This window comes from Passer montanus, unplaced genomic scaffold (assembly GCF_014805655.1).
Source record: "Passer montanus isolate IOZ18808 unplaced genomic scaffold, ASM1480565v1 scaffold2, whole genome shotgun sequence".
In the NCBI taxonomy this organism is placed as follows: domain Eukaryota; kingdom Metazoa; phylum Chordata; class Aves; order Passeriformes; family Passeridae; genus Passer; species Passer montanus.
The window spans coordinates 3,287,755-3,312,977 of NW_024366591.1; the positions used below are offsets into that span (position 1 = coordinate 3,287,755).

Here is a 25,223-nt window from a genome sequence, read left to right on the forward strand (position 1 = left end):
TAATTTCTTACTGCTGCAGGATAAAGCACAGCCTCCTGTCCTTTCCTCCCTGCATTCTCTTCTGGGTGAGGCTGTCAGAAGCTTGTGGAATAGGAGCAAACCCAAATCTCAGGCACTTCATTAAAAGCACATGAAACCTCACTTCCCTGCATCTCTCCCTTGCCATTAGAATCTCTAAGAGCTTCCACAGAGGGCTGCAGAGCCTCTGCAGTGTGAGTTTGATGAGTCCTGCAGAGTGGTGCTGCCCTAAGCCTGTTCAGGATGAGATCCTGCTGTAGACCAGTAATGGGAAGGCAGGAGACAGCATGCCCAGGAGCTGTGGCACAAACCTGCTCTGTGCCCTTCTGCTTCCACTTTTCCTCTCTCAGCCCTAATGGAAGCCTGGTATTGCAGGGTGAAAACTCACCAATTATTCTGCAGCCATTCTTTCCTGGACACTGCCCAGCAAACAATTCCCTGGAGGAGGAGAAAGCTCCCAACTGCACTTTTTCTGTCTTGAAGGGTGGTAGGCAATGACAGAGCTCATGCCTTTCATCTGTATCACCACATCCTGACTTTCACCACTGCTCATTCTACACTCTTCTCTGGTGCCACTTACCTGCCCTCCATTACTGCCCAAGTGACAGCAGGGATGTGCTGCAAATACTCTGCTCTGGAACTGGTAACACAAACAGCAACAGCAGTTCTTCATGTTCCCTGGCTCTCTGCTGCAGTGCTAGAAGTAATGCCTTAAAATATCACATATCCCGTGAGAACACTGAGGTGTCTTCTTCTACAAAATAAAGCTTTTAAAAACAGCTTCCAAACTAATTCAGCAGGCTAAAGAGAGAAGAAAAAAAAACCCCAAAAAGATAAAGAGCTCTCCTAAGCACCAGAAATCCTTCAAATAGGGGAAGTAATGAAACAAAAATGGATGTAAAAGGCAAACTTGCTGTAAAAAATAAGTGAAAAACTCATTGTAGCCTTTATTGACATTCTAACCCTCCATTAATGAAAAAGTCCTGGAATGACTGTCACAGGGCAGAGATATGTAGCTGTCTGACTGAATTAGGATAATTTCAGTGGTTAAAATTTATCTTAAGTGTACAGAATCTATTGGTAAGGGTCACATTAAATCTAGAGACAGCACGACAGTGGGTGAAATATGTGAAACTAGGAGATGATGAGTCAAGCTCTCATGGCCCTGAGCTGCACTGAAAGGTTTAATGCTGTTTATTTACCAGACTTGGAGGGATAATTTCCAGATGAACTGGTACATCTGCACTGGTCTGGAAGCAGTGTACATTAAACTCTGATACTTTATCACAGCCTGCCTCCTCTCAGCTTCTTCACAGTTTGGGAGGGAGTCAGCCTCCATCCTGCTTGGAATCAGTGTAATAGTATTCAGTGGGCAGAAAGATGGAATCAGATTGTAATTTATTTCTAGACAGTATTAAAGGAGAGTCTAAGGCACAACTCAGGCACTATCAATAAACCACAGTATAAAAAATGCTTTATAGATTTTGTATTTAGATATTAAAGCTTTACAGAGTAATTTGATTAAAAGAGATACAAGCTTTTGAGAGATACCTTTGGTATATAATTTTTCCTTCTGCATTTAGTCAGTCATGAACATACGCACAGTAGGGCTATGACACATAAAAACAACATGTTAATAAATGATGGGGGGGGTTGAGAGTGACATAACTCCATGCTGGTTATGTTTGTTTGATGTGTATCCTGTAGTAGCTCACCCATGTGTTTTTTTTCAACTGTATTTCATGATTCTTTGGCAGCAAATAAAAAGAAAAGTAGTAGTACACCAAAAAGTAAAGTACACAGATAATTCATTAATACTTCAGATGGAAAAAAATGGCTCATTTTATTAAAAAAGGAATAGCTCAATTTATTATGAAATAATATTTATTTACAGGTATTTTACATTTTTAGAAAATAATAAAATTGTATTCTAAAATGCTTTATTTATTTTTATTACTTATCTGCTTGTACAAAAGAAGCAAAGACACTGTCTTCTTGTTCTAGCAGAACCTCAGGCTTGTCATATTCCAAAATAACCCCTCTCTTCATGACAATAACCAAATCTGAATTGAGGATTGTGTGCACACGGTGCTGAAAAGCAAACAAACAAAATGCCAGGTCAGTGTATCTCTCTATTCGATATATTCCAGGATAAGATAGGCTTCTACAAATTAATCTTCCTATGAAGTTCAAGTTTCATTAAGGCTACTTATCCTACTTTTCCCTCCTCATTTCTGTGTAAATACTGCAGATAAGTATACAGACCAAGAGCCAGGTGGAGACTCAAGTACCTAAAAAGCACACAGGGACATGAGTACGAGGAGTGCTACAAATTCCCTTTAGAATGTCCCCAGCCCAGAGTCCTGCTCCCAAGTGCAGCCAAAAGAAGGCAGCCAGGCAGAGTAGGAACTGGGCAGCTGAGTGTGGAGCTGCCTGTGGAAAGTTGGGAATTATCCCACTCCTGGATTGTATCTGGGTCTGGGGTGGTTCCTGGGCTTGGTGTAGTTTGTTTATTTAGAAAGCTGATCTAGTCAGTTTTACAAGACTTGGGCCATGTCTTCTTTTAAGCTTTCCCAATAATTTTGCATCCACATCCTTTGGAAAAGCGTTTTCCATGCTTCCTCCCCACTACATGAACAAGTACTCCCTCTTCTGTGTGCTCAGAGTTTGACCTGGTGCCCCTTGCCTGTGACTTTGCAGACCTCTCTCAATGTCCTTACATTGTCCTTCTTCCTCACAGAAGAGCCCCAGCCTGCCCAGCTGCTCCCTTCCAGGAGCAAATCCAACACCTCCAAAATCATCCTGTGCTTCTCAGCATTTTTCAGTTGTAATGTGTTGTTCTGGGCATAAAGGAGACACGAACTGCACACAATATTCAAGGTATGTGTGAACTATGGAGTTCAGCATTCTTGTTTCTAACCATCTTTTTATTTCCTTATCCATACCACATTTTTCTATCCTAACTCAAGTATTAACTAAATAAATAGCATGCATTGTTTCCATCTTTTTAAATAAAATACTTCAGTAATTTCCATAACCCCCTGTCAGATTCAATTTCCTTTGCTGCTGCTTTTAGCTTTTTTCCCCCTACCATTTATTTTTGGGTTTGGTTTTTTGCAATCCTCTACATATTGACAGAATTCCACTGTTTCATGTTAACTGTAACTGCATGGGATTTTTTTGGGATCTGCATCACTCCCACAGGGATATTTAATCTCAGAATATTATGGTTGCTGTTACACAGTTGCTCTTCATCCACAAGGTTCCTAATCAAGTTTTGGGCATCCTCAGTATCAAAACAACTGTTGTATTTCCTTCTCTGGCTTTCCTACCAAAATTTTCCTTAAAATAACCACTGATGGCATCTACAAATCTCATATATTCTGTAGTTTCTATGACATTTATTCAGTCCACAGACAGGGGACTGAAATATCAAATTCCAGTTGAATTTGCTGCCCTTGTCTGATCTCTTTCAGCGTAAAACAACCAGTGCTGCCACCCTGGCAGTTGTGAGTAACATAGAAGATAACAGAGAGCCAGTACTATAACTCCTACTATCCCTATTCTTCCTAAACAGAAATTAGGAATATATGGCTTTTTCTGGGAAAAACCCACCAAAACCAAGACAGAACAAAACCACAGCTGAAAATGAACAACACAAACAAAACAAACAAACAAACGACCAACAGACCCAAATAACCCAAACCAAAACAAACCCCCCAAAAAAGAGAAAAAAAACCCCACATCCCCAAAATTACTACCCATCCCACAAACCCCTGTGTTATGTTTCTACTACAGAATGTTTTGAATACAAACCCACCTGCTGTAAACCACATTTACAATTGGAAGTAAGCAAAAATATTCAAAGTAAGTTTATTCCAAGATGTTTGTTTGAACTGTGCAGTTTAAAACTCACTAAGAGTGAAAAAAGAATAATAAAGCTTTTTCAGCCTGTCCCCAAACAAAGTGAAAAAGATACAGCTGCAGAATATAGTGCAAATCTGAATTTTCATGCAGAGAAATCAGGAAATGTCATGGTTGTGATTCCTTTGCTTTTTTATAATGACACACTGGATGGACACCATAAGATAAATCAAGTCTTTTATTACATATTTTCTAGGTGAAAATAATTGATACTCAGAGATTCCTGAGCACAGATTTCTTGTGTTGAATTTTTAAATGTTAAGAAGCATACTGACTTAGTTTCTCCTCCCTGAAATGTGTATTTACTTGTCCTTAGTTAAATGATTACTTTAGCTTGATGAAATTTATGTTTTGCAGCAAAGTATATGGCATTTTAAATTAGCTTAAAATGGGAAACAAAAGATAGAGAGCATACTCTAATTATGTACCTTTACAGGTAATTTGACTTAGCATCATGCAACACATTTAACAAGCCACTCTTATGAATTTAAGTAAGAAATTTAAAATGGAAAAGAAAGCTTACATTTAAACACCATATAAAAAAAGAAAAAGATGACTGGCCTAATTAACACATTTATTAAGAATGAGAAGAAGAGACTAATGGGACATTTCAGATCCTGGTTAGCATTAGGATGGCAGCAGGGACTGTACTTACTGCTATTGTAACCACAGTCCGGTCAGCAAATGCAGTCATTACCACCTTCTGGAGAATGTTCTCCTAGGGAAGGAAGAACATTTGGTGCTTTTCAAACAACAGAAGTTGCATGATAGACACAGAGAAGATAAAGGCTTCAGTAAGTAACCACTGACTATTCCATGCTGTATTTATCATCCATTAAGGATATGAAAAATGAGCTACATGTCCAAACTAAGCCAGATCCTGGTCTCTCCTGCCATTGCCTCTGGGGTTCAGCAGACACCAGAGCTGTGCTCTGGCCCCAAATTCCTGCTGTCCTGGCCTTGGTTTGACACTGAGGAAATCCAAGGTGAATTTTGGGTGCTGCCAGGCTGCCCATGCTGGCGCCTCTGTGGCACGTCCTTCACCCCACTGCAAGGCCAGGAATGTTCCAGCACAATGGGAACATCTAACACCAAGGGGTGGCAGGGACACGCAAGGGACTGTGCTGTACCTGGCATATTTAACAGTGGAGATGATATTTAAGATGGCCTTAACATACATAGCTCTCACTCAACAAGTACTCATCCTTTGCTATTTAGGAGAGACTGTCTTTGCGTTCCAAACTGCCGGGAAGTGTCACGAGCACAGAGACCTTTGTTTGTTATTAGCTGCTCTTCAGAGAGGTATTTCAAAGGAGGAACTCTATCCTCAATGCATCAAAATTCAAAATGTGTTTTACCTGGGCTGTGTGCACTGTGGTTTCCTTGCTGAAGCTCAAACACTAACATTTTACTGAGCTAAAAATTGTAGCTGTTCTAACCAACCCCTCCAATTATGTTCTTTACTTACAGCAGAAAGAAAACTGAAATATTTCCTGTAACAGATGAAAAGAATGTACTATTTTATTTGGTTAAAACCCAGTCACTGCACTATTACTGAGTGCTTAAGCATCTGCCTAGAAATTCCAGGCAATTAATGCAATAATCCAGTATGTCTTTTCTGTATCTGTGTTTATTTCCTTGCCTCTACTTTCAAGTCTTCTAACTTCCCAACTTGTCCTGCCAGTCATGCTGGGAAAACTTGTCACTTGGCAATTCACCCTTCACTGACCATCCCAGCCAACCTTCCCCAGCTTTGTTTACTTTGTTACAGTGAAACCCCACTGCCAATTAAAATAACATGCTTCATTTTCCTAATGCAATCAGTCCTGAAATAACTATTCAATCCCTAGTAAAATGGTTTGAAAGCTCTCTAGATTTGTTAGCAGTGACTGACAACTACCTGGGCTTGTAAAAATGTCTGCAACTAAATATGGTGTAAGCATATTACAGAATAGACAGAATTGCTTTCTACCTTTTACTTCAAATATTAAGTAAAAGAAATCAGAAGCACTCCAAACTCACTGTTGCCATGTCAATAGATGCTGTGGCTTCATCCATGATGAAGATGCTGGTCTTCCTCACAAACGCCCTTGCCAAGCAGAACAGCTGCCTTTGGCCCTGGCTGAAGTTTTCACCCCCTTCTGTGACTATTGCATCTGGAAGTGATACAGCAAAATCAGAAAGGTCAGATCAGAATAGAGCACATGCTTGGAAAACAGAATCTCACTTTCAGTGTGAAGTGATATTTCCTAGGCTTACAGCTGCTGGTGACACATTTTTGCCTGCTTATTCCCAGTGTTCAACACAATCAGTACTTTTGTCTCACTATATTCTCTGTATCTGTTAGACATCAAAGCAGCTGAGGATGTTCAAGAGTGAGCTTCTCTGAAACGTGCAGTCGAGGACACTGCACCCCCAGTCAAACCAGCATCCATCATTTCTTTACCCTAGGGCTGTAAAACTTACCATTTTAAGGGGGTTTATTGGTGGTTTTTGTTTTTTTGTTAGGTGTTTGGTGGGGGTTTTTTGTTTTTTTTTTTCCTGCATGGCCAAATGATTCACACCTTGAAGCTTTAGAAATCTTCCTCCTTGGACATGACAATTGGAAAATACAAAAGAACATGTGCTACGTAACACCTGACTTGTTGGCAGCTTATTTAATTTAACAAGACCCATAAATCTCAATGCTTCATAACAAAGACATACTGAAATAAAACAATTTTACCATTGATTTGAAATGAAAGATGATTCTGCCCCCCAGGTAAAGGAGTTATGAAGATATTGGACATTTGTCTGCAGGCACTTTTTGTCACCTTCCACAAACTTTAAAAGCTCCTTCTTCATCAACTGCCCTTCTAATAAATAAGTGTGAAACAGGAAGGAAAATTATGAATGCTGGAAACAATATTCTCCAAAAGAAGTCTCATTACCCAGGCCCCCAGGCAGTGCCTTCACCACATGCTTGAGCTGTGCTATTTCCAGTGCTTCCCAGAGCATGCTGTCCGTGCACTTCTTCTCAGGGTCCAAGTTAAACCTGCAGTGTGGGTAATTCAAGAACATCAGTCAACAGAAACTGCTGCAATGGATTTCTTCTTTTAGTGTGCTTAGGAAAAAAACTTGCAGATAATCAGAATCATACACTGAAGGTCTGGGCCAGATTCTGATCTATCATTGGTATAAATCCACTGAATTTTCCAGACTTGGTCAATGTTTATGCCAATGTGATTAAGATGAAAATTTGACTGTCAGTTGAGCAGAAAGGGAAAAGCTTCCTATTTTGTATTCAAGAACATCAGTCAACAGAAACTGCTGCAATGGATTTCTTCTTTCAACTGTCAGTTGAGCAGAAAGGGAAAAGCTCCCTATTTTGTGGCTATCTTTATGGTTTTGGGATTTCTTTTGTTCTGTATAAACTAAATAAATCTCATGTTTTACTAGAAAAATCTGTGACTATATTCAGTCTAAATTAACATTCAATTTTAACATAGGCCAAAATTCTACCTTGCCTCCTTTTAAATACAATGTCTCTTTGTTCTTCACTGCTGCAGAAATGTTAACAGAATAATCAAGCTTCATGCTGCACTATGAAATTGAAGTCTTCACTACAATTCAAAAAATCTTGGATTTATGAACAGATGAATGTTATTTTAGCTTGCTGTGGCCTAGAAGTGACAGCAACAAATGTGAATCTCACATCATATTACATTAGCATGTAGAATGACAGTAAAAGATTTAATGGTGCATGACACTATTTTTATGTTTTACTCCTGCTGTATGAGTTGTGAAGGATTGATGCTGGCCTAAGTGCATTTTTAATAGATTGATTTACAAAACAAAGGCATACAATCACATAATCTTCTGATGTGAATGAACCATGGTCTGTTCAGGCTTGTCCTTAAGCATGTATTCTTTTCAGCAAACTCCAATCACTTATGTGGAAACTAAAACTGCAGGTGATTCTTCCTAAGGTAAACAACACAGACGCATTTGTTGAAAACGGTAACTTTTGGCCATTGTTTCAACTGCATAATCTGCTCAGAGAAGTAGGAGGAGAACACAAAAAACAAAAACAAAACAAACAAACAAAAAAAAAGAGAAAGAGCTAACCTATTTGGTGCCACAGATGAAATGGCTCAGAAGAAACACAGACAGAGGCTCCAGAATAAAATAGCCCAGTATCCCAGTAGTTCTCATGTTGCTCTTTTGCTTTCTCCCTGTCTACAGCAGTTTTTTAGTCTGCGTTTTTTACATCTCATATTTTATGGCAGACAGATGTAAAGAGATGTAGGAGAAAGAAGTTCCAAGAAATACTGGGGGGTTATGGGTATTTGATCAGCTAAACTTATTACTGGATCCTGGAGGAATAAACATTTGCTTTCCCTGCTTCCCAGGCATGGGATGTCTTCTGCCAACAGTGTTCTGTCCAGGCTCAGGCACAGGGAAAGGTTAGTCTGGCAGGGGCGAATTAAAGCACAGACAGAAGGCAGTGATCCTCCCTATTTCAGCTGAGGAGACTGGAATTGAGCAGCTTGGTATAAAAGTCATGATATAGTACAATTATAACATATAATTCATATTGTATGACATAGAAGCAATTACATGGTTTTTATTGATTGCTGGTGCTTAATACTTACCGGATTGTTCCACTGAATAAAATAGGATCTTGGAGGATGATTGACAGCCTGGATCTCAGTGTCTGCAAGGGCAGCTTTGCAATATCTATACCATCAATGATAATCCTCCCTATTCAAAAGAAAGGGGACAGTGTGTTTATTGTGCCACACAGCTGCTGGCAAAGACATGGCTCACTTCCAGGCTGAAAGGCAATACAGCAGGAACAGGCCTAGGATCACATAGCCCCTTCTTTACTAAAGAAACATGCTTTGACTAAAAAGCCAGCACAGCCTTCTTGAGACTAAGCTCAGCTGGAAAGCATACAGAGCGGACCTGAAGAACCTTCTGAATGATTAGATACACTGCTTAACTGCTTGGCCAGTATAGATCTGTCAAACAACAGCACCAGACATTACTTCAATCAGGGATTAATTACCAGGGGTAACAAGCCTTTCAGAAAGCCAAATTACTGTTGAGCACTATGAAATCTTATCTCTGAGTACGACTGTCTGTCTCTGCATAGGGGCTCTGGGTGATGTGGCTGGGAAACAGGCTGACATCTTTTTGAGATGCACCCTGTGAGGCATATGGACACGGCACACAGAGCAGGAAATATGGCAGGAAATTCCAGGGCAGCAGGCCAAGCTGCAACCCCCAAGTGCTGAGTTTTTTGGGCCTAGTGGATCCTATCTGTGCCTTGAGCACAGATTACCCTTGAACACCTTGCCCTTTATGCTTTGCTCCTACTGTTGTGATTTAACTGCACAAAAGGCTGTCATCTGTCACTCTTGGACTTTAGCTTCTATCAAGCAGAATTTTTATTGATCTGGCTTATAAATGGCACAGCTGTTAGGTGACAGATGATATCAGCTTTAAATAGGGCCAGAGAGTGTGTCCTGCAGATTAAAAAATCACACTTCAGAGCTGCTGCTATTAAGGAAAAGACTACCAAAGAACCTTCAGGAGCTAAGCTTGAGTGGCACACAAAAGTGTTATCTTACCCTCAAAGGTGTCAACCATTCTGAAAAATGCAAGAGAGAAGGAGGATTTTCCACTGCCTGTTCGGCCGCAGATCCCAATCTGTGACACAGCAAGCAGATGAACATCAGGCAATGAAAACACAGGAAATGGATAACATCTGTACTTGACACTTCAGATGAGAGGGTGGAGGAGCTGTTCTGATTCACAGGATCCTCTTCTCCTCCTGACAGATCAGTCACACTGAACCAGCCATTACAGAATTGCTGTGTTCACTTTTTGTCTTTTAGGGGTCTGAGCATTTAAGGATAAATTAAGTCAGCCCTATAACAGGTACAATAGGAGAATGGTAATGATAGTAATAAAGACAAGAGAGTCATATTACAAGGATGAAAAGTAGGTCTAGCACTGTAAGGGCTCTCTGTCACTTTTTTTGGCACTGTGTGCTGGCAGGAGGGCACTGGGATACTGAGGGGGGGGCGTGTTTGCCTCAATACACCAAGCTAAGAACCCCCCAGACTCCTTTCCTGTGCTCTACATTGTCTGAGAGAAAAAAATAATCTGCAATTCATTCATCAAAGCATTCTGTGCTATGTTTTAACTCTGATTTATGTGATGTGCTAGTCTGCAGAGCTCCTGAGAACCACTGCAGTTCTTTACCTTTTGTCCTGGTGAGATGTGGGCATTGACATGTTTTAGCACTGGCTTCAGGTTGCTGTCATATCGGACACTGAGGTTCTGGATTTGGATCTCCCCTCTGTCTGGCCAGTTCTGGGGAATCTGTGATGAAGCTGTACCACAGGCACAGGTGGGGAAAAAGCCCAACATCAACCCTCTTATAACAAATTAGTTGGTTCATTAGGTGATTTACAACATTTTTCATGGCAATACCCTGCAAAGTCATTAAAATTTCAGCAAGCTCTTTCTGCAAGCTGCACAAAACTGCACTTACAAAGAAGCCCTTCATAATTTTCAGCTTCTGTTTTGAGAAGGCCGTTGATTCTTTTCACTGCCCCCAGCTGGATCTCCATGTCAGCCAGGTTACGAACCATCCAATTCAGATAGTTAGACACCTGATGTAAAGCAAAGACATGACTGAATCCCAGATTTTTAGTAGTTTGCATCATTTGACCAGCATGCAGTTTATATTCCTACACAGGAACACCTCAGTAAGTGGAAGCTGTGAACACACTGGATGGTACAACACCAACAGGGAGGCAACAGTGACTAAAGGTTACATTTCCTAACTGCAGTGCACAGATACTTTGGTACTGTGGAGATCTGATCTACACCAACAGAAAAGAGGGTGGGGGAACAATAAAGACACATGAAAAGACATAATTTTGGTAACTCAACTTTGGACAATCTAGAATGACATACCAGGGCATAATTACAACTGAAACACTGAAAATGTATTCTTCACAATGCAAGACGATATAAAAAATTATGATGCAACTTGTTCATGTCTTGTTGACATATTTGAACTAACACCTTGATGAGATTTATCTCAAAGCTGAAGAAAGCATACACTCAAATATGTCAACCATCACATGTGAACTGAAGTAAACACATGGTTTCTGTGATGTTACAGTACCCACTATAGATGTACAGACACCTTCAATCTTCCTGTTCATCTTTGTGCCCTGAGGAATTACAAAAAAATGTTTGGGAGAGACAGAAAGGATCCTGAGATTCTTACCATAAGAGCATAGGTTAGTCCCAAGCCTACAAGTCCTGAAGTGATTTTATTATACAGGCAACTGGTAATAGAAGTGACAGCTGCTATGAGTACCACACATGCTCCAATGTACTCCTGAAGGAATATGAATAAGCTCCATCATTATAAGTCTACAAAGGATTAAAACGTTCTCATAACTTTGCACACCAAATAACAAACCCATTGCACAATTTTGAGACACAGGCAGAAACCCCATGGAACTCCATCCAGACTCTACCAGGAACCCAATCTCACTGCTTTCAGCAGGGCTGTGCTGGGGAAATCAACACAGATGCCTTAAGCATGTAATGGAAGTGGCTGAAGTCATGCAGCTGTGTTACCTGGGATAGGAGGGAAGTGCTCATGCATCCCATCTCTGTGGCTGATGGTGAACTGCTGGGAGGCTCTGCTTTTGCTGCTGAGTTACCATCCATAACTGTTCAAGCAACCCTTCTTGCACAGCACACACCTATTACCTTAAGGGTTTTTTTCTGCTTTAATTTAAATAATTTGATTTGACTTCCCACAGACAATTCTTTGAGTAAAATTGTGTAGCAGACTAGAAAACAAACTCTGTGGGAGGATAACTATCATTTGTCTGTGTTTGAACTGTTTAGTGATATAGGCATTGATCAGAATTGGGGTCTTAGGTGATCTAGCCCTGAATATATAATAGGATAATAATATTGTATTCAAGTCATACCCAATACCTGAACTAAATTAGCAAAAGGTACCAGTCAAGGAGTCCAAAATGAAGCCATAGAGTGTGACATGAAAAATGAATTAACATACATTTAGCACATCTAAAAAAACCCCATATTACTAGAACAGCATTAGCACACCTGCATTTAAAATTGTGATATAACCTTCCACTATATAAAATTCCTTGACTTGCTTCTTAGAGAATTATTTTTAATAAACCATTTCTCATGCTAGGCAACTTCACTAAGCAGAAAACAGGCCACTGAGTATCTTTGGTTCTTCAGATGACCCCAAAACAGACTCAAACTTATCTACATCCTTCTGCTCATTATAAGAGCTTCCAAGATATTGAAATGTTCCTAGGAAGGCACGAGGCAGAAGCTGCTGATACTGACTGACATGGTCCCACAATGACATGCTGGCTGGTGGCACAGCTCACCTAGCTCTGATCAGTCTTCACACACAGAGGAGCCAATGTGACCCATGAAAACTATTCCTGTCTTGGAAAAACAGCTGCAGGCTACAGGGAAAATTCATATCCCATTTAGCGTCCAGGATGGGTTGGGCATATACTCGTTACAGCCAGAGAGACATAGAGGGCAAAGGTATAGCTTTGAGATGAAGCTGGAAAACCATTGGATGCCTCCTCAGATTACTTGGAACAAAGCTAAAAATTTCTTGCGTATAAATAATAACAACAATAACAATGATAATAATGTACTTGCCATGCGAACTTCCAGCCAGCGATTGGCTGCTGTGAGGAAAAGGGAGGCAATGTTGTTGGAATCTGTGTATTCAAGAAGTTTTTGTCGGAATTTGGCTTCGTACCTAAATAAAGGAAACAAAAAGAAAGGAAGGAAACAGGAAAGCAAGAGGAAAGGAGAAAAAAACTGAGTCAGGCATTTGGGTCACAGAAAAATACAATGTAAAATTTAATTTCTGGGGTATGTGATTATGGACAGCTTGGCACAGGGTATAAATCAGCCTATCAATAGTTCAGAGTGACATAATTTGTAGTTTTGTATTAGACACAGGTAAAGTGTATTTGTGCAGTATCTTGAGAAGTAATTTATGGATATTATTGCATTGATTATTGTATTGAAATTCTGTGGGACTCCCAGATCCCACTGGGCATTTTATAAATGTATTTTATGACATGATAACTGAGAGCGAGAGAGAAATCTAAAACTAAAATACTTAAAATATGTATGAGAAAAACAATGCATGCATGTACTTGTGAAAAGAAGCATTAATGCTGCAGAATTCAGTTTTTCTCAATCATATAAGCTCAGGCTTAAACTTATATTACCATAGTGTCTAGAAATGGTAACAATTTCAAAAGTATAAACTCAAAGAACTTTCCATTATAGTAGCACCCATATTAAACAAATTATTTGTCCTTACTATTAAACAAATAGGGCACTTTGTAAAATGCAAGTCCAAGAACATGGCACAACAAAAAGTATTAGCTTGGAAAGAACTATTTCCCTTCCCTCAAGGAATTCACCAAAAGACACAAAACAGGATTAATCACAAATAAGCCTGTTTAGAGTTTGTTATAGTGAATTTGCACACACCCATCTGAATAGCTGGGCCAATGAAGTCTGCCATGAATTCAGCAGGTATGGGAGGTAATTCCCTGCTGGGGTCTAGGCAAGTGTGCAAGTCAGCCAGTCACCCTTTTAGCTGGGAATATTTAATTGCATAGCTATAAATTAAAATGATGTCAATAATCAAGTGGATCAACAATTACAGCTAATAATGCACAAGCCTGCCACAAAAATCTTTTCCAGGGTAGTGATATAAAGCTCAAAGGCCTGAAGATTTAGTTTAAGAACGCAAATCTTGCCTTTTCCCCCCTTTTATTACATGATGAAGTTTAATACACTAGATCTCCCCCTTTGAAACTTTACCTTATCCTTTAGCTGTTATGGCTGTGACAAGCAATGATTATTTATAAACTCAGCTCTCCTAATACTGATATAGAAGAATGCCTATGTATGAAGTAGAGAAGCTTTCAAATTCATTCACTGCAGCATACCTTAATCCTTCTTCTGAGCACAGTACTGACTCTACATAAAAAGTTTATGATTTTGAGGAAAAGAAATAATTCAGCTGCCCACAACTTAGCGATATGCTAAAACATAAGAAACATGTCTGCTGTGTGCAGTGGGGAATAATGGAATGGCTTGGTTTGGAAGGAACTTTTATGGATCATCTCATTCCAACCCCCTACCATGGGCAGGGACACCTGTCACCAGACCAGGTTGCTCAGAGCCCCATCCAACCTGGCCTCATCATTTTCAGGGACGGGGCATCCACAGCTTCTCTGGGCAGCCTGTGCCAGAGCCTCACCACCCTCACAATAATGGATTTTTTCCTAACATCTAATCTAAACCTGCTCTCTTTCAGTCTGAAGACATTCACCTTGTCCTGTCATTACATGCCCTTGTAAATAGTCTCTCTCATCTTTCTCACAGGTTCTCTTCAGGTACTGGAAGGCCACAATTAGGTCACCCCAAAGCCTTCTCTTTTCCAGGCTGAACAAACCCAGCTCTCAGCCTTTGCTCACAGGAGAGGTGCTCCACCCCTCTGATCATCTTGGTGGCCTCTCCTCTGGACTCACCCAGCAGGTCCCTGTCCTTCCTGTGCTGGGCCCCAGAGCTGATGCAGCTGCAGGTGGGCTCTGAGCAGAGCAGAGGGGCAGAATCCCCTCCCTGCCCTGCTGCCCACGGGGCTCTGGTGCAGCCCAGGCTGTGAGCATGTTGGTGTTGCACAGCAGAATGGCTGTTTCTAAATCAGGCATTAGTGTCACCGTGTCAGGGCCATGACCATGCTGCTTCTGCAACCAGTTCAGCCACATTTCACATCCCTATCTCCATACCATGAGGAATTGTGTGAGGCAGATATCTTCAGAGAATGTGAGCTATGCATCATGAGTCAGTCATGCACATGCACGTGGAACAGGGAAGCAAAGTTACCACAGCTGCTGGATTGATGCAAAAATATCAGTTTCTCTTCAGAAAGTGTCTCCAAATTACCAGGTTTTTAAGAATACTGCCATGTCTCTGCAGAATCCTTCACATTTACATTTTGTTGATTGTTTAACACAAATGCTATGTGAAGTATCAAAATAAACTATAAATCAGGCCAGGGCATCTGCTGAAGGCATTTTTGTAGGTGCAGCAGTAGCTGTTTTTCTGAACTCCCCTAGATTTTTTTTTTGTACATTTCTTTCCATATGCAATCTGAATAAATCCAGGATGGAGAGTAACCAAGGGTAAGGACACTTCAGGAACAACAGGCACCTCCTAACAGAATGAATTCCTGAGTCAGTGTTATTTTTAGGGATGCTCACGCTAGCAAGTCTGAACTCCACTCCTGCTAATATGTTAGGCAGCTGAAAAGCTACACAGCCCTAAAAATAACTGGGTTAGCAGCTGAGGCAGGAGGCTGGCAGACAGATGGAACACAGAACTCACTGAACACACATGGCTGGCTGGGTCAGAGACACCAGGATTTAAGAAATACTGCAGGATTTAAGAAAAAGGAGGCACCAAACACAATTCTTTGACAGAGGAATTAATTCCAAAGTGACAGGAAGAATCAAGAGGGAATGCTCTGACAGACTGAAAATATTACCTAGATAACATAGAATATTGCTTTCTGTATCAACACCAGAAAATATACAGCCATAATGCTTCAAAGATACTCTTGATCAAGTAAAAGGATAGAGGAATGAGAAAAGCAGAAATTAAATGAAAAATTGATTTTCCTGCAAATTGAACATGGACATAACTACAAACCATAGAACATCGTTGGCACTTAATGAATTAAATATTCAGTAACAGCAATTAATAGAAAACATTAAGCTGCTCTACCACTCTTGGGTAAGCTACCTTCAGTCCAAGAGAAACAAACTCTTAAATTTGTTATTCTTTCTTTGATCTATTTATAACCAATTTAAAATAGTTTGTGCATTACTTCTATTACAAAATTACAATTATAGGTTAGCAAGAACAAATAAACCCTACTGTTTTAAGGATAGAAGTATAACAGTAATAATTAACTGACAAAATATGTAGACACCATCTAGATGAGAATCTAGTGGAAAAGTTGACCGTGTTTGACTCAACTGGGAAAAGACAAGAATAGCCCTGGTTCAGGGAAAGCAGCTGGTAAGCTCAGCAGTGGTTTTTCATTGGTACCTCTGAGGTATCAGCATGACTGCCAGTTTTCTAACACACATACAGAACCCAGGCACGTTATCAGGTATTCCTGGGCTGCCCTCCTGGGAGCTTATGTGGATGGAAAAACAAACCAAAACAGGCAAGGAAATACTTTGTGCCCAGCTTGTGTACTTCCAAAATCAGTGTAAACACCCACACTTTCAGCTAGAAAACCTGAAAAACCATGCAGGGTGCTCCTGTAGCCTCTGAAGTCAGCAGCACACACAGCTTATCTGCCCAGGACGTGGAATAGATGAGTCTGTACCAAGTTGGTGCATATTAGTTCTGCCATGGAAACTGTCCAAGCCCATCGTCTGCCACACCACAGGCTGTGGTAATTGCAGGCTAATTTAGTTTCTTAAATCACATTTGCCCTGAAGTTCTTTTTTCAGGCTGCATGCAAGTGTCTGGACAGCAACCACAAGGCAGATGACCCACATGTGCTTGTTCTTTTTGCAGTGACTCCTCTACATACAAAATGCTTAAAATTCTTCAAAGTTTGACATCCCCCCTTGCCCATGTTGTGAGGGCTCTGGATTTTCCAGGCAGAACAGTTCAAGACGTAACATTACCTTACTTTTGAATATCTATGTTTCTTAAAAAAAACTATACCTGAAGGCTCGGATGGTGGTAAGACCTTCAACAGTCTCTGAAAAATGGGACAGTAATGGTAGCTGCGTGCTGTCATCCAGCTGCTGCAGGTCCCTGGAGAGGATTATGAAAAGATTTTGTAAAAAAATAGGTTTGTTGTGCAGTTACTCTCTTGAATCAGGCCCAGGGAGTGAAAAGGAATAGCATCACCAGAGTCATATACATAAGGTTCAGACAGATTGCAAAACATTGCTGCAGGGGAATGAATTCCCCAGCAGGATTTTTCTTTCAACATTTAACTAGCTGGAGTTCTGAATGGGTCTTTTCCCTTCACTGACTTCCCTCCTTTCTCCTACATTCCTTTTTCTTGCACTCAATTTTTTATTGATTTAAACACTATTCTGTCTCTGTACTGAATATCAATTTAATGGAATGCTGCAAATAGGAGCTCAAGTTAAGCAGAAGACAAAGTGCACCCCCAGATAACAGCACAACTACTGAGCCAACAGTATCTCAAAACTCAGTAAATGAGAGTCGGCACTCATTATGAAGTTGCATTTCTCAATGTCATATTTTTTCCTAATATCAGTAAAAGCACATGTAGGGTGAAATCTATTTAGTCTCAATTTCTTCCAGCAGGAAGTAAATTGGTTGCAGACTCCCTCTCAATCTGTGCATATATGAGGGGACGTGCATATTTTTGCATTGCTGCAAACATTTCACAAGAGGGAAGCTATCATCTTAGAAAGAATAAGGTCTCAGATACAAGTAAAATTTTTATATTTTTAAAAACTAGAAGGCACCCAGAACAGGAGAGGAGGCTCATGCACACTGGATCATTAATGGCTAGCAGTACCACATTTCTGTTTTCATCTGCACAGGCAGACTTCAGTTTCCCTGTCCATATTTTCTTGCATGCACCCAGCACACAGCCCTTGGGGAAGGACAGAACCCACTTGTTTGGGGGTTTTTTTGTGTCCTGTGAACTCCAAAAACCTTTGATCATGCACAAAGACCCTGCTCATGCAGAGTCTGCTTCATCGCAGAAGCTCTGCTCGAAGAGCTGCCAACAAAAGCGCTTGTGAAATGACACAGTGGATTTGTCCCACTTGCAGACAGTGCCACAGCCTTGCCAAATTTAAACACGAAGCTCCCCTGCGCTGCGGGAACTGTCCCCACTGCCAGGGTGGTGATGGCGGTGCCCTTACCGGGAGGCGACTCGGAAGTACTTCTGGATGAAGTAGCACATGATGGCCAGGGGCACCAGGGCGATGAGGAACATGGGTGTGACGTAGGAGATCACTGCAAGGGCAGACACACACAGCAAGGTGGAGCGGCTCAAGCACTCCAGGGTAGCTGGAATGTGCTGTGCAGAGAAGAAAAGAGCACACAGAATCTTACATAACAAGCTTAAAACACTACTTCCTTTTCCTTTCTCCTGCTTCCTCCAAAATCTTATCCCTTGTGTATTTTAAGCACTTTAAGCATACACTTAAATTCTGTTCTTGAATTTACTACTAGGTTTTGGGGACATCTGAAGGGATTTCTGTGGGGCAGCTTCACATCTGCATTGTGGAGCACAATCCTCATGTCAGAGGATTACAGATGGGATGCAGTAGATTTTAGCATCTGCATAAATCCTGGCAGTGCAGTCTGGGGTAAGTAATAGTAATTTGAATTTCAGTCACTTCTATTCTGGGCAGTAGCATTTGCTTTTTTCTCATTTCATTTCCTCAAATGAATGTGTTTACCCACTTACAAAAGAAGTAGATACTCTTTAATTTGGGGATATTGCTCTTGATCTTATTTTGCTTCCCTTTTCTATACAGGACATTTTAGCAAAATAAATGTTTTTTCAATGTTCATGTCAGATGAAGAACTCATACAGAACCAAGAAAATCATGATGCAAATGGATACAGTCAAAATTATAGTTCATCTGTAAGCTTCAGCTAGATAAATCTGTAATAAGTAAAACCCCACTTTTTAAGATTAGGATAAGATAACTTGAGAGCTCGAAAATATTTAAACAGTACCTGGTCGATGGTATTGCAGTCAGCTGAAAATCTGTTCAAAATACTTCCCAGAGGGGTTGTTTCAAAAAACCTAAAGTGGTACAAGGAATGGCAAAGTTTACAATACTGATATTAGAACTGATTTGTGTTATTATTTTGTCTTACCTAAGACAGTTACCGTATCACAGAAACAAGCAAATAAATTGACAGCCGTAGTAAAATTTCTCATTTTTCCCAGTACCTATGGCTTTCCAAATCAATGGAAATGTCTTGAATTTACAATCACAAGCATGAACCTACAACCACTTAGAACCCTACGACTGCAAGCATGTCCTCAGCTCCCTCTACTGCCTAAGCCACGGACATCACATGATTGTACTCAAAAAAATTCTTTCAGATTTTAATTTGAAGCCACCTCAATTCAGGAAAAATTCAAAAGAAGTTGAATTGCAAAGTTTTGCATCTTTCTGGGAACAGAAAACTGTAACAAAAACAACTACTATTGGAATAATATATAAAAAGATATTTGGATATGAAAAATACACACTTTATTATTGTTCTGCAGCTATTAGCTATTCCAGAACTCATGTGGAACCTGAAGTCTAATTTTATCCTGGAAAAAAAATCTAAAAAGAGTCTGAGGTTTTTCATGTATGCGATTTTTCCATGTTTTTTGGGTCAAATATAGTTGGCTTAAAAATAAGGTTTTTTTTCCCCTAGAGCTGCAAGTTGAATCAAGCTACACCTTTACTTTCAAACACAGGAAAAAACCTTATGGAGGACAACCAAGGCTTCTGCTGGAACAAAGTACACCCCAGTATACTCTAATGTTGCCTGTAATGACACTTGTCTAAGCTCATTACCTTTCCTAGACTTGCACAATCACTGCCTGACAGTAAATATTTCCAGTGATTAAGATGATGAAGCATGCTATGAATTATCTGTACCACATATTGATCAATAATTGTGTTTTCTCTGTAATTAAAATCTGCCAAGAGAAATTAAACATGCAAGGAAGCAAATCTCTGAAGTCACAGTCAGGCAGGAGGCATTTGACTTGTGTCTAGAAACTCAAGTGGCCTGGGTACCATTTTCAAAAACTACCCAGAAACTTGACACCTGGTAATTTTTCACCGATATCTTAAAAATATGCAATGTACAATAATTTCTTAGTAAAAACTGCACTTAAGAGACTGTCTTGAAGTAAAGAAGACAAAATTACTATAATAAAACTTCTATTACAATCAAAGAAATACCTCATTGGAGCCAAAATAATTTTATTTAGTAAAGAAGAGTGTAGCTTTTTGGTGACTTTCAAGCCAGTCCACTCCACTGCTATTGATGTGACAAGGCATAATACGATGCCAAGGCAGCAAAGAATGCTGAAACCTTTTGAATATGGAGAATGGTCAAATTCCTAAGAAACAAAGAGCAACACAAATATTCATTTTAAATTACATTTAAAATATTATTGTAAATACAGAAGCACAAAAGTGAAAAAATATGAGAGAATATCCTTTTTGTTTCCCAAATTAAACTGTCCGTGATTTTCACCCATCTTAAATCATAATTTATTATCCTTTGGAGAGGGAAGTGTTTGCATGAAAATGAGTGATAAATCAGAAATTTAAACTCAAGGAACACCATAAAAAGCCCAGGTTGCTGTGAGACAGCAACAGTGCAGGGAAAACAAAAAAGAACTCTGATATCAAAATTATTTTAGAAACCCAGGTTTGAAAATACAATACATCAATACACTATATATCAATATACAATAAATCTAGCAAAAGGAGAAGACCACACCAAACTTAACTGCATTTTACTGTGCTGTGTATGCAAAAATGCATTGAGCTTCAAAATCCTCTGGATGGTTCTTTTATAGAAAAATAGCACATTGCATACAAATCCTGGGGCAGAGAATGACAGCAGGAGAACACCCCCAGTGAAGTCATAAGAGGAAGGTGAACAAGGCAGTGCCTACCATGCACTGGGAGCAGTTTTTTGTCTCGGGCTCCATCTTGATAGAAATGGCATGCTCGGTCCAGAGCGCCAGGCAGTAGTCGATGGCCACCATCACCGTGTGCTTCAGCAGCTGGGACAGGAGCAGCAGGGGCAGCAGGAGGATCCCTGCTGCACTCAGGTACTTGCCACAGGCTCTCCAGGGCATCTTGGCTCTCTGGTGCAGCACTGAAGACAGGTTGTCTTCGTCATCACTCTCTGTTACTTCTTCTGCGAGGTGCAAGAGAAAGGACAGCCATGCTGACATACACATCCAAGGGACTGGCAAGTGGTAGCTACAAACCAGGTCTTCCTATCCAGAATAAAGGGTGGCTTTAAGGTCATAGCACCTGCTCAGAACTGCATGTATTAACCTGCTAAACTTAATAGTAAGGCACACTAAAAAGATGCAAAATCCCTCAGCACTTGGTGATCAATTTCTTCAACCATGTTTTTGCACTGGTTGGATAAAAATCAATTGCAATTTCTTTCCTTTGTAAAACTTTAAGCAAATATCTTTCGCTATTGACAGATGAAGTTCACCCAGCATACTGTTTAATACTATTCTTCATTCATTATTAAATCATATTTGCATATAAGAAAAACCCTCAGAAGTTTGGAGGAAGCAATGACTTGTGGATGCTTGCAACCACTCTGGTGCAGAGGTCAAAGCAACGGAAACAAGCACTCCTATAAATCACAACCCACATGAAAAACGTTTTGTTCTCTTGCCATTTTGAATGGTGTTAATTCATTCTAATATAATTTAAGTGTGAAACAGTAATGTGCTGGCAGTGGGCTCAAAGGGTGCCCTTTACCTTCATCCTCTTCATCATCTTTCAGCAATGCTTCCCGGGAATACATTGTCCTCCGGAGGTTTGTTCTTTCCAAGACAGGGTTTTCCTCAATAGTTGTTTCCTGAAAAAGGGACAACTCATGTGTTTTCAACCAGAGAATTAATACTAAAAAATTGCTACTTGTGATAAAACTGTTTCCACTCAATGAAAAATAGGAATAGGAATCTCACAGCAGGCAGCCATAAGTGATTGATTTTCTAGGTCTGTGTAAAACCAAAGGACATAAATTAAATATCTAACATTCATTTCAGCTTGTCAGTCCCAGCCCTCCTGGAATCTTAACTTGGACAGTTATCCCAAATTAGTAAGAAGTAAGATTAATATCTCATTCTTCTCGTGTTATAAGTATGAAAGACAAAACATCTTCATCATTTAGGGAACTGGATATAGGCATATCTGAAAAGCTTCCACCCAAGGCAATGGGTAAATTCAGGCATATCTATAAAACCAGCTGTCAGTATTAGCGAAGCTTTTCCTAGAATGGCCATATTTATATTCCTTAGGTGACAATATTGGCTAGGGTTTCCTACCAAGAATGGATTAGAACAGTATCAAGGAAATATGAGAATGTCCAGATGAAGGAATTTATCTCAAGAGATAAATAATAATAATATTGGTAACACCAATACTACAATCATATCAAGTTAGACATCACACACAGCATGTCAATTCTTGTTAAACCTTGCAAACTAAGGCAAAAAAAAAAAAGACAAAATTTTCTAGCATATATTGATTGCCCTGCCCATCAAAAACCTTCTCCAGCTCTTGGTCTTGTCGATTCATTAATGTCTTCCAGTGTTCAAAGAGCTCAGTCTCTGATTTCTGAATGTCCTTGAGTGTTCCTTCTCTCTGGATGTTACCATCTTTCATTGCAATTATCTAAAAAGTCAGAAACACAAGTGCTGAGATAAATAGCCAGGTATGTCTATTTATTTTAAAGCTATATTGCTGTGCTTTGGCAGGATTTTCTCTTTTCTTAAATAAATAATATTTCCACAAACAAATCTGTCTTACAAAAAGACAGTGACATTATCTCTTGGCTCCATCCCCTTCATTCAACATGCTGAAAATCCAGAAACTTCCTGCACTCCATGTTTTCAGAAAAGACTGCTTTTAAGAAAGAAGAATGGAATCCCTGTTGGCAGATCCATGCCTAAATACAAGTCATTAGCAAGATAAGATTTTAGAGTTCTCTTACCGCCTAAAAGGAAAAAAGCTTTTAGCAAGACATTGAGTGCAGGAGGTTTTGCCCTCATTCAGGCAATTAGATAGGAGCATGCTGGCTCCTTCTCTGATACCATGGACTGATAAGAAAGAGCTAGGCAATTTGAATCCCTAAAGCTTTAAAAGCATAAAATAATGGGCATAGTTTGGAAAAGAAAAATATCTATGCAAGACAAAGTCTGCAGGGAGCAGTTTCCAGTTTGTGTCAGTGTAACTATGTTGTACACACAATGGAACTACCACCACTCTGGGTCTGATTGGCACAACTGGAAAATGAGGCATGCACATTGCAAACACCCATAATTACAAAAGAGTTAATGCACTATTTATTTTTCTCTCTCCCTGGAAACTCAGAAATTTCTACAGGCAGGGAGTGGGGAAATAAACAATTTCATTTATTGCTAAGAATTTACTTTCAATTATTGCTGTGAATTTGCACCGGAGAGAAGGTAAAAATAAAGAAAACAAGGATCTTTTTGTGATCAATTTATTCAGGAAACCTTCAGCTGGGGTGGACCTTGAATTCTTCTGAGAGTTTTATTGAAAAGATTTAGGGGGACCATGGCATAAACATCAAACTATATTTTTATTTAAAATTTCTTAATAAAATAAATATTTCCTCTTTACTCCATTTGGATAAGAATTGCTAAGGATTAATGAAACCTACACTTAGGGAAAAAACATGAACTATTTTTTTAAATTATATTTTTTTAAATTATAAAGTTCATACAAATCGCTACTGTTTCAAACAGCGTATTTCATAAAAATATCACACATCTAGAAGATAATAAAACTAGAGCAATTTCTGTACATCTCCTAAAACACCAACATCTAAAAATGGGTCTTACATTCACAAAGAAAATTAAAACAAGTACACTGATGAACAGCCACAGTCTTCATATCCTTTAAAAAAATTGCAGATATATAACAATAAAAAAGAAAAAGTTTTTTGAGATGGACTCATAGGGAGGGGAAGAAGGCAGAAAATTCCAGTATCCCAAGAGAGACTAATTTGAAAACCAGGACTATGTTGAGAACAGTGGTAGCTCTAAAGGTAAACAAACAACTGAGGGACAAGGTCACAGCAGAGACCATAAATAACAATTGCTGCCCACAAAATCCCGATCAGAACAAGATGAATGCCTATCTGCAACTTTATACCAAGCCAGCATGAAGCTTGGGAAGCAGCTGCAATATGATTATTTCTTGAGCCCAGGAAACTGCTGCTATAGCCTGTGCAAGAGGTGAAAGAGAGAAGTCCTGCTAGGAGGTATAACTGCAGTCATCAATCACTATGGGCCAGGAGACCTGGGAGGCTGGAAAACTGCAGGAATAAGTGCAAGGCCAATGGGAACTAATGAATTAAAAAAAAAATACAAACCCCCAAAAATGTCATCTTTGACATTTCCAATTAAAAACTGGTATGGAAAGCATACCTCCTTTTTTTTTTTCCCCTTGAAAGTAGAAAATATAAAAAAGAAACCTAACAGAACAATCAAATACTACACATTTCTTAAAATCTTGCCCATACACAAAGGGCAAAGATGTTATTAATATACTAATATATACTAGTACTAACCACAGGGATACACTAGGTTTTTTCCTTATATTTCCATACCAGCTTGCATAAATGAACCTTTTCCTGTGACAGCACAAATTCCTAGTAACATCCCAGCAGAGGCAAAGGTGTTACTCAAACATTTCACTGTTTTGAGGTCAAAAAATTAGCCAAAATTTCCAATGTAACTAATGTTTTGGGATACTCAATATATTTTAAATGTAACCTGCTTTCACAAGAGTATTAAGTAGCAGCTCTACAAAAATCCCATGTATTTAGGTGTTCCAAGATGAGAATCTCAAAATTATGGCTCCTCTAACTGGCTGATTTTCAAAAGATCTTTATTGTATATCTTCTCACTGAACTATTACTTGGTGGAGATATGAAGTGAAAGCACTGTTTGCAACAAGACATGTTCCTGCCATGTTTTTTCCTGCACAGAAAAACTGAGAAGAGGTTCCTTACCCAGTCAGCGTGGGGCAAGTACTGCAGCTTGTGAGTCACCAGCACAATGGTCCGCTTGTCCTCCCGCAGCATCTTCAGGATCCCTTCTTGCATGAGATGATCACTCAGGTGGATATCCAGGGCAGAAAAAGGATCATCCTGTCATGAGGAAAAGGGGTCAGCTTTTGGAGCCAGAACTTGTGGGATCCAAGGAAACTGACAGGTTTTAATACCAGTAAAGCCAGGTAGATCAACACAGACACACAAATGAGGCCATCAGATCAAAATTGTGGAATGGTTTCCTTAATTTACAGAACACCAAAACGTGAACTGTGTTTTTGCAGAGAGCACGGAGT

The 25,223-nt window shown here is 39.7% G+C and overlaps 1 protein-coding gene and 1 long non-coding RNA gene across 2 annotated transcripts in view; one reads left to right on the top strand and one right to left on the bottom strand.

Annotated features, from left to right (window-relative positions):
* Positions 1-1,189: 1,189 nt before the first annotated feature.
* The window catches only part of ABCC8 (ATP binding cassette subfamily C member 8), a 76,738-nt gene continuing 52,704 nt past the window's right edge, over positions 1,190-25,223 (bottom strand). Inside the window, exons 22-39 of the mRNA XM_039707421.1 lie at positions 24,889-25,026; positions 22,395-22,520; positions 21,603-21,702; positions 20,768-21,015; positions 20,043-20,203; positions 18,808-18,877; positions 17,982-18,139; positions 16,795-16,887; positions 12,679-12,781; positions 11,234-11,347; positions 10,487-10,607; positions 10,195-10,325; positions 9,558-9,636; positions 8,577-8,685; positions 6,873-6,976; positions 5,965-6,098; positions 4,598-4,660; positions 1,190-2,109 (exon numbers count right to left, since the gene is read on the bottom strand). Of these exons, the coding sequence (XP_039563355.1) occupies positions 1,972-2,109; positions 4,598-4,660; positions 5,965-6,098; positions 6,873-6,976; positions 8,577-8,685; positions 9,558-9,636; positions 10,195-10,325; positions 10,487-10,607; positions 11,234-11,347; positions 12,679-12,781; positions 16,795-16,887; positions 17,982-18,139; positions 18,808-18,877; positions 20,043-20,203; positions 20,768-21,015; positions 21,603-21,702; positions 22,395-22,520; positions 24,889-25,026 (2,190 nt within the window). The 3' untranslated portion in view covers positions 1,190-1,971. The remainder of the gene's footprint in view (positions 2,110-4,597; positions 4,661-5,964; positions 6,099-6,872; positions 6,977-8,576; positions 8,686-9,557; positions 9,637-10,194; positions 10,326-10,486; positions 10,608-11,233; positions 11,348-12,678; positions 12,782-16,794; positions 16,888-17,981; positions 18,140-18,807; positions 18,878-20,042; positions 20,204-20,767; positions 21,016-21,602; positions 21,703-22,394; positions 22,521-24,888; positions 25,027-25,223) is intronic.
* LOC120501317 lies at positions 2,008-5,951 on the top strand. The gene is made up of 3 exons (XR_005627258.1): positions 2,008-2,136; positions 2,759-2,898; positions 5,161-5,951. It is a non-coding gene; the product is annotated as an uncharacterized LOC120501317 (long non-coding RNA).